A 16,018-nucleotide genomic window follows, 5' to 3' on the forward strand; every position below is an offset into this window, starting at 1 on the left:
GGGCCACACAGCACACAACACTCAGGGCACGCTCAGGGATCTCCTGAGGTCAGCGGAAACAACGGCGCGCTCCAGAGTGGACCTGATGGCACCTGCCTGCGGGGAGACAGAAACCCCGGCTTCCATTTCTTCTTAAATCTCGGGTTTTTCCCCTTAAATATGGATTTTTCTGCTAGTAGTCCCTCTTTTTCCCCTTATATCTCGGGTTTTTACCATTAAAGATGGCTTTTTCTGCTAGAAATCCCTGTTTATCCCATTAAATCTCGGATTTTTCCCCTGAAATATGGCTTTTTCTACTAGAAATCCTTATTTTTTCCCTTAAATCTGGGTTTTTCTCCCAGAAATCCCAGTTTTGCCCCTTAAATCTGGGGTTTTCCCCTTAAATATGGCTTTTTCTCCTAGAAATCCCTGTTTTTTCCCTTAAATATGGCTTTTTCTGCCAGAAATCCTTGTGTCCCCATTAAGTCTGGGGTTTTCTCCCACAAATCCCTGTTTTGCCCCTTAAATCTGGGGTTTTCCCCTTGAAATATGGCCTTTTCTGCCAGAAATCCCTGTTTTTCCATTAAATCTGGGTTTTTTCCCCATGAAATACGGCTTTTTCTCCTAGAAATCCCTGTTTTTCCCTTTAAATCTGGCTTTTTTCCCCACAAATATGGCTTTTTCTGCCAGAAATCCCTGTTTTTCCCCTTCAGTATCAGAGCACCAGCTCAGAGAAGCGTTTGCATGGGACGGATGGGCCGCGACTGGATCCAATCCTGCCTTTGAATTGGGACGCTGGACACAGCCTCACGGTGTGCCCAAAGACTAAGAACAGCGCCACCAAAGCAGGCAGAGACGCCACGCGCTCCTCACTGCTCACCACTTTCACATATCCCTCGCCCGCCTGCCCTCCCACCAATCTATCAGTGCAGCCCTTCCCAAGCAACAAACAGAATCACACAGAATTTCAGCCCGCACTCATCCCGCTCGCTGACATCCAGTGCCAGCGACAAACCTTCAGCCGTGCCCGCTCCACCCCCACTCAAACAGAGCACCAGGCGTGTGGATCCACTCCTCGTCCAGCTTTGCTCGGCACAAATTCCAGCGGGGAGTCCTTATTCACACACCTGAAACACCAACGCACAACAACGCATCAGAAAAAGCAATCAGAAAAGGAATCAGCCTCCAGCCAGGCTTTTCCGGCCGGCCGACGCCGCAGCCACACGAGCCCGTCGCCATCCTTGCCGCACCATCAAGGCCCCGCCATCCACAGCCTCCTGCCGGCGCACTCCGGGCCGAAAGCAAAACTCCACCGAGCGAGGCCAAAAGCCAAACTCGCCATCCGGACGGAGCCCCGCGCTTCCCCGCCGCCATCTCCAAGGACTGCTCAACGAGAGCGAGCGAGACGCCGGCTTCCCCGCCACGTCCAAACGAAGAGCGACGGCACCGGATCGCAGCGCGACGGCTCCCACCGCGCGACGGAGCGCGGCGCTGCCGCCACCCGGGAGCCGCCCCGTTCACCCTGGGCTACGCTCTGGCACCCGCAGCCCTCGCGAGGCCGCGCGGCCCGCAAAGCCGCGAGCCGGGACCCGCCTCTGGCTGCCGGCGGCGCCTCGAGCTCCTCCCCCGACAGCCCCACGATGCCCCCACGCCCAGGCCCGACCCGGTTCCCGGCACGGAGCCGCTCCTCCCGGCCCCGCTCACCACTCCCGCGCCGCGCTGCCCCGGAAGTGCTCTCCGCAGAAAGGCAGCACTTCCGGCCCGGGCCCTAGCAACCGCCTGCGGCGTCACGTTGCTAAGGGCGGCCTGCGGGCGGCCGGGGCCTGAGGGTGGAGTGGGGCGGCCGCCGGATTCCTCTCGGATGGCGCCGAAGCCGTGCGACTTTTCTCCTCCTCCTTCTCTCCTTCTCCTTCCTCCCCTTTTTCCTTTCCCTTCTTTCTAGTAAAAGGATCCTAGCCCAGGAGCTGGCGGGCCTCACTGAAAGGTCTTTAAACTAGGTAAGATGGGGGAAGGGGACAAAATGAGGACTGCTGAGGTTCAGGTAGTTCAGGGTTCAAAAGTGAACTTGATGGGTGACGAGGGTGGAGTTCGAAGGGATGGAGTGTGGCAGGGGAATGCTGCCTCCCTGAAGTGTCTATACATTAATGCGCGCAGTATGGGAAATAAACAGGAAGAGTTGGAGATCTGCGTGCGGTGACATGGCTATGATCTCATTGCGATCACAGAGACGTGGTGGGACAGCTCGCATGACTGGAATGTTGTCATGGAGGGCTGTGTGCTTTTTAGGAAAGATCGGCCGGCGAGGCGGGGTGGTGGAGTTGCTCTTTATGTAAGAGAGCAGCTTGAATGTATTGAACTCCACCTGGGGGAGAGTGGTGTAGCAGTGGAGAGCAGTGGAGAATCAAGGGGCGGGCTGGTATGGCTGACACCGTTGTGGGTGTGTGCTACAGGCCCCCTGATCAGGAGGAGGAGGTTGATGAGGCCTTCCACAAACAATTGGAAGCAGCGTCACGATCCCAGGCGCTGGTGCTTATGGGGGACTTCAATTATCCAGATATTTGCTGGAAAAGCAATGTGGCCAGGCATGCGCGGTCCAGACGGTTCCTGCAATGTGTTGAAGACAACTTCCTGATGCAGGTGGTTGAGGAATCGACGAGGAGAGGGGTACTGCTGGACCTTATTCTCACTAATAGAGAAGGGCTTGTCAGGGAAGTAAAGGTCGGGGGCAGCTTGGGTTGTAGTGACCACGAGATGGTGGAGTTGAAGATCCTGAGCGGAAGAAGTAAAGCAAAAAGTAGGATTGCTATCCTGGACTTTAGGAGAGCCGACTTCGATCTCTTCCGGGACCTACTTGGAGCTGTCTCATGGGCTAGGGTGTTGGAAGGCAAGGGGGCCTGTGAGAGCTGGTCGGCATTTAAGCAGCTCTTCTTCCAAGCTCAGGATCGGTGCGTCCCTGTGAGGAAGAAATCGGGAAAGGGTGGCAGGAGACCTGTGTGGATGAGCAAGGAGCTCGTGCACAAACTCAAAGGAAAGAAGAAGGCCCATGAAATGTGGAAAAAGGGTCTGACTACTTGGGAAGAATACAGGAATGTTGTCAGGGTCTGCAGGGATGCGACAAGGAAGGCTAAAGCCCACCTGGAATTAAATCTGGCAAAGGGGATAAAGGATAATAAAAAAGGTTTTTTCAAGTACATTAACAGTAAAAGGAAGACTAGGGAGAGTGTGGCTCCCCTGCTAAGTGACGCGGGTGTGCTGGTAACGGGGGATGCTGAGAAGGCGGAGATACTGAATGCCTTCTTTGCTTCTGTTTTCAGTGAAAAAGCTCCCCCTCGGGAATCTGAGACCCTGGAGGTTAGTGAGAGGGTCTGAGGAATGGAAGACCTCCCTTCTGTCAGGGAAGAGGTGGTCCGGGAGCGCCTAGGCAACACCAATGTTCACAAATCCATGGGACCCGATGGGATTCATCCACGGGTGCTGAGGGAGCTGGCAGAGGTGATTGCTGAATTGCTTTCTGTCATCTTTGAGAAGTCTTGGAGGACGGGGGAGGTGCCTGAAGACTGGAAGATAGCCAACGTCACCCCGGTCTTCAAAAAAGGCAAGAAGGAAGATCCAGGCAATTATAGGCCAGTCAGCCTCACTTCTGTCCCTGGAAAGGTGACGGAACAGCTTGTACTGGATGTCATCTCCAGACAACTGGAAGAAGAGGAGGTTATCAGGAGTAGTCAGCACAGGTTCACAAGGGGGAGGTCGTGCTTGACCAACCTGGTAGCCTTCTACGATGTTGTCTCTGGCTGGGTGGATGGGGGGAGAGCAGTGGATGTAGTCTACCTTGATTTCAGCAAGGCATTTGATACTGTCCCCCACGACATCCTTATAACAAAGCTGAGGAAGTGTGGGATAGATGAGTGGACAGTGAGGTGGGTTGAGAACTGGATGACTGGCAGAGCGCAGAGGGTCATTGTTGGTGGTGCAGAGTCCGGTTGGAGGCCTGTAACCAGCGGTGTTCCTCAGGGGTCTGTGCTGGGTCCGGTCTTGTTCAACATCTTCATCAGTGACCTTGATGAGGGGATAATGGCCACCCTCAGCAAGTTTGCTGATGATAGAAGTTGGGAGGATTGGCTGACACGCCTGAAGGCTGTGTTGCCATTCAGCGAGACCTGGACAGGCTGGAGAGCTGGGCAAAAAAAAACCGGATGAGGTTTAACAAAAGCAAGTGTAGAGTCTTGCATCTGGGGAGGAATAATTGCATGCACCAGTACAGGTTGGGGGATGAGCTGCTGGAGGCGAGCTCTGCGGAAAGGGACCTGGGTGTCCTGGTGGACGACAGGTTGGCCATGAGCCAGCAGTGTGCCCTTGTGGCCAAGAGGGCCAATGGCTTACTGGGGTGCATTAAAAAGAGCGTGGCCAGCAGGTCGAGGGAGGTGATCCTCCCCCTCTACTCTGCCCTGTAAGACCTCATCTGGAGCACTGCGTCCAGTTCTGGGCTCCCCAGTACAAAAAAGACAAGGATCTCTTGGAAAGAGTCCAGCAGAGGGCCACCAAGATGGTGAAGGGCCTGGAGCATCTCTCCTATGAGGAAAGGCTGAGTGAACTGGGTCTGTTCAGCTTGAGAAAAGAAGACTGAGAGGGGACCTGATCCAGGTCTATAAATATCTAAGGTGGGGGCAGAATGGCGAGGCCGGACTCTTTTCAGTGGTGAGTGGAGACAGGACAAAGGGAAATGGCTGGAAACTGCAGCATAGGAAGTGCCGCACAAACATGCGCAAGAACTTCTTTAGGTGAGGTGACGGAGCACTGGAACAGGCTGCCCAGGGAGGTGGTGGAGTCTCCTTCTCTGGAGATGTTCAAGACCTGCCTGGATGCCGACCTGTGTGACCTGCTGTAGGGAACCTGCTTTGGCAGGGGGGTTGGACTCGATGAGCTCTGGAGGTCCCTTCCAACCCCTACAATTCTGTGATTCTGTGATTCTCTTCTCCTTCCTTTTCCTTTCTTTTCCTTTCTATTCCTTTCTTCTCTTGGCTTTTCCTTTCCTTTTCTCTTCCTTCTCTTCCCCTTCACAGTTCCCTTTTCCTTCCCTTTCTTCCTTCCTTCCCCTCCCTTGCCCTCTCCTCCCCTCCTTTCCCTTTCTCTCCATGCTTTTATCCAGCTCTGACATGGAGTTGCATCAAGAAGATCATCTATGCAGGCAATAAATAACTTGTGCTGCATTTCATTGCTTTGTGCTCTTACCAGACTCAGATTTGGTTTGCCCTTCACTCAAGAATCACAGAATGGCCAGGTTTGGAAGGGACCTCAAGGATCATGAAGCTCCAGCCCCCTGCCACACGCAGGGTCACCAACCTCCCCATTTAATACCAGCCCAGGCTGCCCAAGGCCCCATCCAACCTGGCCTTGAACACCTCCAGAGATGGACGGGGCATCCACAGCCTCTCTGGGCAGCTGTTCCAGCACCTCACCACTCTCTCTGTAAAGAATTTCCCCCTGATGTCCAACCTAAATCTCCCCTCCCTCAACGTCAAACCATTTCCCCTCGTCCTACACATATCAACCCTTTCAAAGAGTTGATTCCCCTCCTGTCTGTAGGCTCCCTTTAGGTACTGAAGGCTGCAATGAGGTCACCCTGCAGCCTTCTTTTCTCCAGGCTGAACAAGCCCAGCTCACTCAGCCTGTCTTCGTAGGGAGCTGCTCCAGTCCCCTGATCATCTCTGCAGCTCTCCTCTCTGACTTTCTCGTACTGGGGCTCCAGATCTGGTCGCAGCACTCCAGATGGGGCCTCACAAGAGCAGAGGAGAGGGGGACGATCACCTCCCTGTCCCTGCTGGCCACTCCTCTTCTTCTGGACCTTTCCTGAGCCCCAAGTATCAGGAGTGCCCGGCTGCTTTTGCTGCAGAGCCTATTATCCAAGCGCACAAAGACCTGGGGGAAAACCTCAGCAGCTACGTTTGTGCAGAGGGAAGATTTCATGCCAACGCACAGCCTGGCCTTCCCTGCTCTGCACTGCCGGCGTCCCCCGCAGCCCCTGTGCTGTGACAAACAGCAGTGGGCTCGGGCCCAACGCCCGCTCACGTCCCCATGAGGCAAAATCTGAAAACGTGCCATCCCAGCCCACTTCCAAGCCCCAGGAGCAGCTAAATCATTCATTTCTACGCTGTTGCTTCGTAACACAGAAGGAACAACAACAGGACTACCATCTCTTTAAGTCGTTTTATAAAAGTATTTGACTTACTGAGATACTGTTACAGTTACCTGAGTATTTGAAATTACAATACAAGGAAATTTCGACAATGAATTTCAGTACAGTATTTTACAATCCAGTGCTGCTGATCCCAGTTTATGTCCTAGTTCACTAGAGCATATATACACAAACAATGATTCTTGAAGAAAATTAAAAAGACATCCGCAAGAAAGGGGGCTGGAGATACCAATATAACAAAGAGTTGAAGTCACAAATTCAGTGCAGCATGTAGTGATAACGCAAACAAGAAAAATTAAACAGTTTTTTTGTTCAGAGTTTTTTTTTCTTTTTCTGGAACACAAACAAATGCATTAAAATATAAGCTTCAGCGCTAGATCAGATTTACTGCGCAGTTTCATACACAAACGCTTCCTGAGCTACTGGAGCAATAAGGCTTAGATCAGCAGCTCAGCATTCCGTTCATTTTTTCATGTCATTCTCATAAGGCAAAATTCTAAACAGAAGTTATTTTAATGCTTGAAAATTAGGATTAATTGGCAGCTACATATGAGCACGCATTTGTTATGCAGTATCAATTCACACAGCTCAGGCTGCTCAAGCAGTGGTGGGAGGAGCAGTGGGAGACAAATTCATTCACCTCTGCTGGAAGCCCAATGTTATGTGGGATAGCAGATGCTGTGGGTCATCCACGAGATGTTTCCACCACATCCCCATAAAGAACAGAAAAGTGCACCGCTGGTTCATATTGACAACTTTTTATTTCTACAGAACACGCTATAAAAAATTAACAGGCTTGTTAGCTTACAAAGTAAAAGGTTTAAAGCTAAACTTTAGCTCAGACTTGAAGAACATTGCCAATTCATCAAGCTAGTACTAGCTTACTTTAATTATTGGCCAAATACAATGTTTCACAGACTTTTTCTCCCAGCTGATTCTTTGTTTGCAGTATTCTAAAATCATTTCTGGTGCTTGGGATATCCAGCCCCCTCTCCCCATCCTAATACAGCAGGAAAGACACAAACATGCCACTTAAATTAAAGAAAGAAAAAATGGAGCAAGTGGAATCCGAGACTGCAAAAATATATACAAGCATTTACCTTTTTCCTGAACTAAACATTTCAACCATAAAAATATTAAACAGCCATACCCTATAGAACTAGGGCTAAGGCTATTTCAATTATAACTATTTTTTATTTTAAAAATATAGGGCTGAAAGCCTTTTGGGTGATATTTATACATTACCAACATTTCTAGCTTCCCTACATGAATCATAAATCATTTTGCAGAACACAAACTATGTTTCATAGCTTAATTTTGCATTATCCTGTTTAATTCAATCTCTCTTGTAAATATGTTAGATAACTAGATTTCACTGTAAGAATTAACATAAACAGATTATTTATAAGGCTTTTTTCTTCTTGTAAGCTGTATACGGTAAAATAGCCATCAAATGTCTTGAAATTGGCAGATTTTCCTCCTAGTAAAACTGTGAAGCAAGGCTAGCTTTCACCGCCAGTGAAAAGGTGAGAGAGGATAATCCCTGTATCATCAGAAACTCTTTCCCACTGCTCTTGCTAGAATACACATGACAAAAGGAGGCATTTTCTCTAAGGTCTTATTATTCTTCTTTCCAGTGAGCATGTATCACTTCAACTTGAAAAACTCTTTCAGAAAGTCAGTTAAAACTGTAATGTCTTGGTTCTTAAAAGGCCTGAATCAGATTTTCCCTCTGGCAGTTCAGACAGAAGGAAGGAAATGCTCTCTTCAAGACTGGAGGTTCAGTTCTAGTTTCCCGTTGTCTGGACTTCAGCTCCAGCATAAGAAGCCTCTTCAGAACAGCTGCTGCTGTCCCAGTGCTCTGAGCTACGGTTATGCTTTAACCTGTGCTACTTCAAGTGCCACATTTCTGACTACGGCTAACAGCCACATCGACTCACAGAAGTTTCCTTTCCTCCCTTCAGATAAGGAAGGAGCTGACCATACCTGAAAAGTGCATTCAGTCTAAAGGAGCAATAAAATGTCACTGTAAACCAGAAGAGAACTGAATATTAACAGATTCTAAAAGGAAGCAAAAGATGCTATAAATCCAGTAAGGACTTATTACAAAAGTTACTAGCTGTGTGAGCAGCTTAGGGTGACCTAGCATAGAAATCTTCCCCAAGAACTTGTTCTAATCTTTATAGAACTGTTTTCTGTTGCTCCAACACGTCAAAAGTCTGGAATCCGTGTATAAACTTCCAAGTCCTCTGATCTTAGCTAATGTGGCATTATCAGTTCCTCACCAAAAATGATAAGTATTATCATCTTTAAAATCCAGCTATTTTGTACCTCTTCCTGAGAAACCAACAAAGTCTTCAGAGAAAACTGACTGCAACATGGAAGAATAACACTGAGTATAATGTCCATTAACACTTCCCACAAGAAACATCAGTCTGCAAATGGGAATCTAAATTGAATCAGTGCAATCCCAGGCGGTCTCGTCTTTTGCAAAACAAGGGAAGAACCACAGCGTTAACACAGTCGTAGAAGTTAGATGTGTTACACAGAAAAAGATCAGAACTCTTCGGAGGGCACAAGCAAACGTTCCAGCAACTTTGGGCAGACGTTTATTTTGCTGAAATTCGCAAGACTGTGAGAAAAACAAAACAAAGCTACGCCCTGGATTTGTGCCACAGTTTGACATCCCCTTAACAGCAGTCTGAGTCCCACTGGCATGTGAGCAGACTCCAGGCAAGGAAAAACAGTCCAGCCACACTTGAGTTAAAAAAATAGCTTAAGCAATGAATTTGCTCACAGTAGGCAGAGGACGGTCACAAGTCGGCTCTAATAACACTGCTGTAAAGAGGTTATGATGTTGCTGCAGCATTGCAGCTACTAATGAACTTCCCAGTACATCAGTAGCAAAATATGCTACTAAAAAGGAAAGACAAAACTATTTTAAAAAACCTGTCAGTCATTAAGGACACATTCTAAGTAATGAAAGGTAAAACAAAGCAGAGCCCAAAGCTGTATTAAATCTCTACTTCGGTCATAACTCCTTTGTAGCCATATCTGACCGCTCTTTTGATTTCTGAAAGTGCTCAGTAGAAATCCAGAGTTAATGTGGATAAAACCTCAGGATAACATCCACTGACTTACACACTAGTGTTGTTAAACAAATCCAAGTCAAGTCTACTTTACAATGAAGTGTGCAACAAGCAGAAGAAGTGAAGAAGAACATCATGTGGAGTTCACATTCTTCAAGGTGCAAATCACAGCTATTCCTGTCCAAATCCTTCTGTTTCTTCAATTGCAAATAACAGCTTCTCCTTCAACTGCTCGTAATTCTTATAGGGTGGAAGGTCTAGGCGATTGAAACTGAAAACAAAGGAAAACCTTAATTATTGTGGAATTATTTAAACCACCAAAAATCCACTAGGAACACAGGCATATCAACTTTCCTGTTTAGAGGGATAACTGGATTTATACCCTCTAACACAGCTGTACCTTCATGTGCATTTATCTGTGAAAGTAGAGTTAAAGCACAAGCACTCTAACAATAATTTTCCAGAAATGGTGATGCACTTAGTAAGAAGCCTCACTTCATCTCTCTTTTGTATTTGAAATTTAAAATTTGAGCTTTTTCACAAAGCACCAGTGTAACTGAGACACTGAGCAGAAGCTACAATTTCTCTAGCGAATAGGGAGCACGAGTGTGCCTATTTGTTTTCAATGCCAAGATAGATCAATCCCAAACTCCTGGGAAAAAAGTGCTACTTACTACATTTTTTCTTTTCAGTAGTGTGCAAATCCATGACATTCACAATGGAATCAGCTCCACAACAAAACTGTTTTTCAGAAGTTCAACTATTACTCAACAAAGCTTACTGGCATAACCCAGTGTTTTGCTTTCACACAATCTCAGCCAATTTCATATATTACCCACTTTCTAAAATCTCAAAGTAGATTGTCATCAGTAAAAACAGAACCATAACAGAATTTTATCCTATGTACTTACCAGGTGTGACTTCTAGGTAACCAGTTTTCCTTTCCAACTTTCTCAATACAAAATTTTTGGGGTCCATTGCTCCCTGTAAAAAAACCAAATAATTAAGTCTCAGGTCTAGCTGCCTACCTGTATCAGTAGTAATACATGACAAATGACAATTGAGTGTGAAAGGCTTGAAGAGAAAGCAAGATTTTAACTACTTGCAGAGACCAAAGACATCTGCCTTTCCCTACATCTCTCTGAAGAAACCCACGTAGCCAAATGCAGAAATATGAAGTGGTTCTGAAAGAAACTCAATCACTGAATCACATAATTGCTTTGGTACTGGAAGGAATTTTCCCAGTCCTTCCACTCTGATCAGGCAGGGATACCCAGAGCAGGCTGTCCTACCAGGACCACGTCCAACCCATCTGTCAAATCACTGATGGAAGGCATTAACACTCCCCCGTCCCTTTTTCTGTCACAGCTCTAGCAGTACGCAAGACTTAGGAAGAAGAGTCAATGAAAATTCATAAAAAATATCCTTACATATACAGGTTGGTCCTTATTAAAGAAAGGAATTAATAGAAGTACAAAATGCATTAAAGAGGGCTTGTTACCCATGAGGTCAGCAAATCCTCCCACTGGTAATCTGCATGTTCCAGTAACGAACTGTAGAAGTCTCATTCTCTTTTCGTTATCTATTTCTTTTACAAACTGAAAAATAATAATTAACATTGATGTAAAATTTAGTATTTACATTTTCACTTCATCATCAACCCTAGAGTAGCTGGATTAGCAGCAATAATTTATATTTACACACTACAAATCTGTTGAGTAATTCTGACTGTTGCTCACTAAGCTGTTGCTGTGCTCTTCTGAGGAAAAAAGCAGTCTACAAACCTGCCAGAACCACAGTATCTGTCTGCTGGTTCTGGTATAATGCCTGTAGATGGTATGCCTCTGCCAGTCATTTAAATCAATTTCCTGCATTCCACACAGGAGCACCTTGAGGGGAGAAAAAGGATAAAAACATGAAACTACAAGCTACTGCTTTGCTTCTACAGCAGAGTACTGTACTCAAACTCTATTGTACTTCAAAGCACCTACAATCACAGCGTTCTCATTTTTAATTTTAAACTTCAAAACTTCCACAGCAAATAATAACAACCACTCACAAACAGAATCTGGAGAGACCACAAAATAGAAAAGCCATTTGTGAAAATGTTTGTATTTAGACATTCAAGCCAGGAACGTATACTTTGTCACTGCCTAACCATACAATTCTGTGCTAGAAATACGATGTTTTGCTTCAGAGTATAATTTTGAGAGACCAAAAGTAGCTAAAACCTGGTCCACTCAGTAATGTGATCATCCACCGATATTTGCTTTTTACCTCCCTTTCTTTCAAATTACTCATTCTTTAAACACAAGCAAAACTCACTGTCAAGGATTTCAAAAGCAATCAGTCAAAAAGTTTATACTGGCAGAATCTTTGTGCTAGAAATGTGTCGGTTATGAAGAAGAAAGTGAAGAACACACTCACCAAACACTCACCAAACACTCACCAAACACTCACCAAACACTCACCAAACACTCACCAAACACTCACCAAACACTCACCAACACGCGAGGCTTCTCTCACACATTCTCAAAACAGAACTGTCAGCCTTCACGAACTCTGTTCTTCAGACACTGACTGAAATTTAAGTACTATGTGTCACAGCCTGGATCTGGCAATAGTCAAAGAATCCTTTACCTCCAGTTCCTTAGCATCAAAATACTGCAGATACTGCTGTGGCAGAATTTCATTGAAGCCTTCAAAAAAAGCTTGTGTCTGTTCCTCAACACCTCGGGAAAGTCTCCATTCTGCTACCAGCCTGTAGAAGATACAGGAGGATAATTTACAATGGGCTATGCCAACCCAAGTTAATCTTTGTTAGTTTATTCTGAAATGAACCGTAAGTGACGTTAAGAAAAGTTACGTAAAGTCTGGGAAGTTCCAGGGATAGAGCACTGTACAACTGCACCTGCAGCCTTCACTCTGTGCCTACAGTTCGAAGTTAAAACCCTATGTTTCCAACCACTGCTACGGAAAGCATTTTAAGCTCAAACAGGAGGCAGCATCTACTCACTGATGATATTAATGAGAGCACAGCAGTCCCTAGGTATTTGGAGAAGGAAAAAAAAGGCAGAGCTAGATTCATCTAATATTGTCCCCAGAAATCTCAGTCATTATCCATGACAAGGTAAAATCTAGGTCAGGTGTACTGGTGAAGATAAGTAGGACTGCTATCTTACCAAGAAACGACTATGTCCATTTGGAAAGTTCCATATTTGTTTCTGTTAATCATGAAACTTTGCTCTGTGGTAGAAACTCCACTCTCCATTAACAAAAAGGTGAAAAGCAGGCAGGAGACCCAAAGAACCTGAACCCAGGGAGAAGCAGATATTATGCTGAATTCAAGCCTAACCTGTCAGGAGAACTGGAATCTAAAGGAGAGATGAAACTCTGGGGAACGTAACACAGGACCCAGAGTATGGCAGAAGAATATTACTTAGGCTGCAATCCGAGCTCTCCCTGGGTTCCTCAAAACTAGAAGAGAATGGTCTTCTGCAGATACTGCTTACTCTCCACCCCAATCAGTATTTTGCACAACTGCAAAATGCCAATATGTTCCTTCTGCAAATGTTACAATTTCTGTGAAATGTTCTTGGACGACTCATGAAAGCAATTCCTACTCTCTCATCTCTCAAACATTTCCCACAAAAAGCCTTCATAGAACACATCATAAGAAAGAGGAAAATTTTACTGATTCAATTTATCTCATGTCTGCCGTGTGTGCAGTGGTTTCTTGTTTGTTTCCTCTTTGTTTTGAGCAGATCCTCTGTGTAAGACGATGCTGAAGTTCACACCTTAAAGCAGAGCTTGTACACTGCTGCTCACTGGGGATATTTCGAGACAAGGAGGGGATCTTTTGAGACAAGGCACCTCATAGTTTTTCTCCAGACCACCTGAGCTCATGGTTTTCTTCTGTAATCACTCGTAGGCTCCTTTCCTTGCTTTAAAACCTTCTGGTGCTGCTATATCATAATTCCTCATTTACGACAGTACAACACTTCACATTATTCACAATGCTGCCTTGTTACAAATGCCAGGACATAACAGCACTGTAAGGGCAGTTCACATGGAAACCAGTATCGAAACGATGCATTTTTAAAAACTCGAGTTTACCACAAAAGCATCCAAAAATGTTCTTTGGCTAAAAACAAGCAACAGCATAAATGGCTGGAGAGAATATCAGCAGTCTACAAAGGCAAAATGTGAATAATAATGTGTGCAATGGGGAACTGCCATTCACATTTGTTGCCATGATGTTCTGCTAAACTAAATTATCTCTGGGGAAAAAAAAAACAACAAGTGGAGCTTCTACTAAACTGAATCTTTTGGGAAAAGTAATATATAGTAATATATTTTTTTAAATATTTCCATCAATATTTTCCTTCCAAACGCAGAATCTGAACGATTGCCACATTTTGCCAACATCAGTAATTATTCATAGACAGAATTTCAATAATGCTTCATATTGCATAGTGACAGTATTTTCTTGATTGAGATAAAAGAAACAGGAGAGATAAGAGTATTTCAAAATCTTCACTTAATCTTACCTAATATATTCTTCTTTGTTTTCTTCTGTCACGAGAATGTTGCTACCATTTGGCTTCAAATCATGGCTTTTGATTTCACCCAGAATTTCTTTATCAACTGAGAAAAACATTTCCAAGCCACATTCTTCAATATCATTCTCTCTGCAAGGAAGAAAACGTGATTATAAATAACCAGGTCCAGACTGTGCACGCAGTAGAATTGATGTGTATGAAGAATATAAGGACTTTTCTTAACCGTTTAGAGCTCAAGAATCAAGTTAAGGAAATGTTACACAATAACTGTGGTTCTGTAAGATTCCTCCCACTGATGTGCATAAGCAAACTGTGCACTAGGTACGATAGCATCCTTAAATTCATGTGTCACTGGGCTGACAAACTACCCACTGCCTCTAAGCGGAATGCCCATGGAATGCAAAAACCTTTCAATAATGACATTGTTGTGTTTCATTACCTGCTGCCTTGCCAAGTAATAGCAGATAAGAAGAAAAAGACTCAGAATGCTTAATGAATTATCTTCAACTCCAGTATATTTATGGGACTATCTTGTAAACGTATCAAAACATCCCAAGCTCCTAAGTTAACAAAATAATGCATTCCTGAGAAAGAGGAATTTTCTCATTAGAGACTTTGAAGTAAGAAGAACCTTCATTCAACAAACACTGCTGGGATCTCTGTTCTCCCTATATGGTTCAGTAGCCAGAATAACAGGTGCAACATTGCAGTGTCTATGTTGGTAAGTGCTCCTACCCAGCAGCGATGCACACACGCAGGGTGCTGTACTGGGGCAGGCAGGGACAAGGCTGCTGTCCCCACGGCAGCCACACGGTGCTGTGCTTTGCACTTGCTGCTAGAGCAGCACTGGTAGCACAGCCACGTTTTGGCTCCTGCCAAACAGTGCCGGCACAGCATCAACTCTGCAGCCCCTGAGCCAGCAAGGCTGGGTGTGGGCAAGAGGAGGGGGAAGGGCCATCAGCAGGGCACTGATCTACACTGACGGAAGAGATGTTGCACACCAGGTGATGCCACACACAGCACAAACAGCTGGGGAAGGGGCACAGCACGTACTGAGGTCCTGCTTTCCAAGGGGTGGCCAAACACTGCTTACTACTGATGGATCTCCCATCCCTTGGGGTGTCCAAGGACATGCTAGATGGGGACAAGATGATCCAGTGGTTGGCAACCCTGCTGGCAGCAGTGGAGCTGGAACCAGATGGACTTTGAGGTCCCTTCCAACTCAGGCCATTCTATAATGAGCAGAGGATAATTGTTTTCTCCCCTTGTATGGCCTTTGCTTGATGTTTTTCTTTTTCCTCCTTTTCCTTTAAATTGTCCTTGTCTCAACCTATGAGCATTTCATTCATTTATTTTCCAACCACATTTTCTCTCCCTCCTCTTCCTTTGAGGAGGAGCAGTGACAGCATGGGGTGGTGGTGTTCTGTTGACAACTGGTGTGAAACCACCACTTGATGAACACTTCCAACATAAAATGCAAGTGTCCTGAGCTATAAACATAGAAACAGCCATACTGAAAACACCACCTTGTTTACCGTATTTAGTGCTGTGATGCAACGGTGCTTCTCAATTTCATCTCTCCAAAATACAATATGAAATCTCAGGAGAGCTGATGGATGGCAAAATAAAATTACTTCTTCCTTTCAAATGAAAGACACCTGCTCTAACTGACTCGGCTTGAGCAGAGGGGCCTCACTAGATGAACTCTCAAGGACTTTCCAAACAAAGTAATTCTGCAGATTTTCTGAAACAGTGGAAATGAGAAAAACGAGCAGAAAGTTATTCCACGTTACTGCAAAATTTCCTGGGAACTTGCATCATTTGCTTTTTTGGTGATTAATAACATGGTATCCACACTCTGCCAGCTGTGATTTTTTTTTTACTGCACACTTACAGTCATTTCCTTCAGCAGTGCTGGTAAGCAGGTCCAGCTGCTGACCTCTGCATGTAGAGCTCAGTGCACAGTGCTTAGAGGTCTGAAGGTTCTTCTCTGAAATGCTCACAAGCTTCCGTGTTTACTCAAAAAGGGGCAAAGCTTTCATGAACTCCAGATTAGAAGACTGCTGTATCAGTACAGACACTGCAATTGATATATAGCTTGTGTTTTTGCTAGAGATAGCTTTCAGAAAAGTTCTTGCTACAGCCCTAAGTTTCCTCATCGCTTTTTTTTCTGAGGCAATGAACTAGAAGTTAAA

General features: G+C 45.4%; 1 protein-coding gene across 1 annotated transcript in view; it reads right to left on the minus strand.

Moving 5' to 3' along the window:
• Window positions 1-9,432: 9,432 nt before the first annotated feature.
• Window positions 9,433-16,018, minus strand: part of ITCH (itchy E3 ubiquitin protein ligase) — a gene marked incomplete at its 3' end in the record, with an annotated part of 29,202 nt that continues 22,616 nt past the window's right edge. The window contains exons 17-22 of the mRNA XM_079543550.1: window positions 13,812-13,952; window positions 11,902-12,022; window positions 11,046-11,150; window positions 10,763-10,859; window positions 10,173-10,245; window positions 9,433-9,532 (exon numbers count right to left, since the gene is read on the minus strand). Coding sequence (XP_079399676.1) covers window positions 9,433-9,532; window positions 10,173-10,245; window positions 10,763-10,859; window positions 11,046-11,150; window positions 11,902-12,022; window positions 13,812-13,952 — 637 coding nt within the window. The remainder of the gene's footprint in view (window positions 9,533-10,172; window positions 10,246-10,762; window positions 10,860-11,045; window positions 11,151-11,901; window positions 12,023-13,811; window positions 13,953-16,018) is intronic.

The sequence above is a fragment of the Tetrao urogallus genome (assembly GCF_951394365.1).
Source record: "Tetrao urogallus genome assembly, chromosome: 16".
NCBI lineage: Eukaryota > Metazoa > Chordata > Aves > Galliformes > Phasianidae > Tetrao > Tetrao urogallus.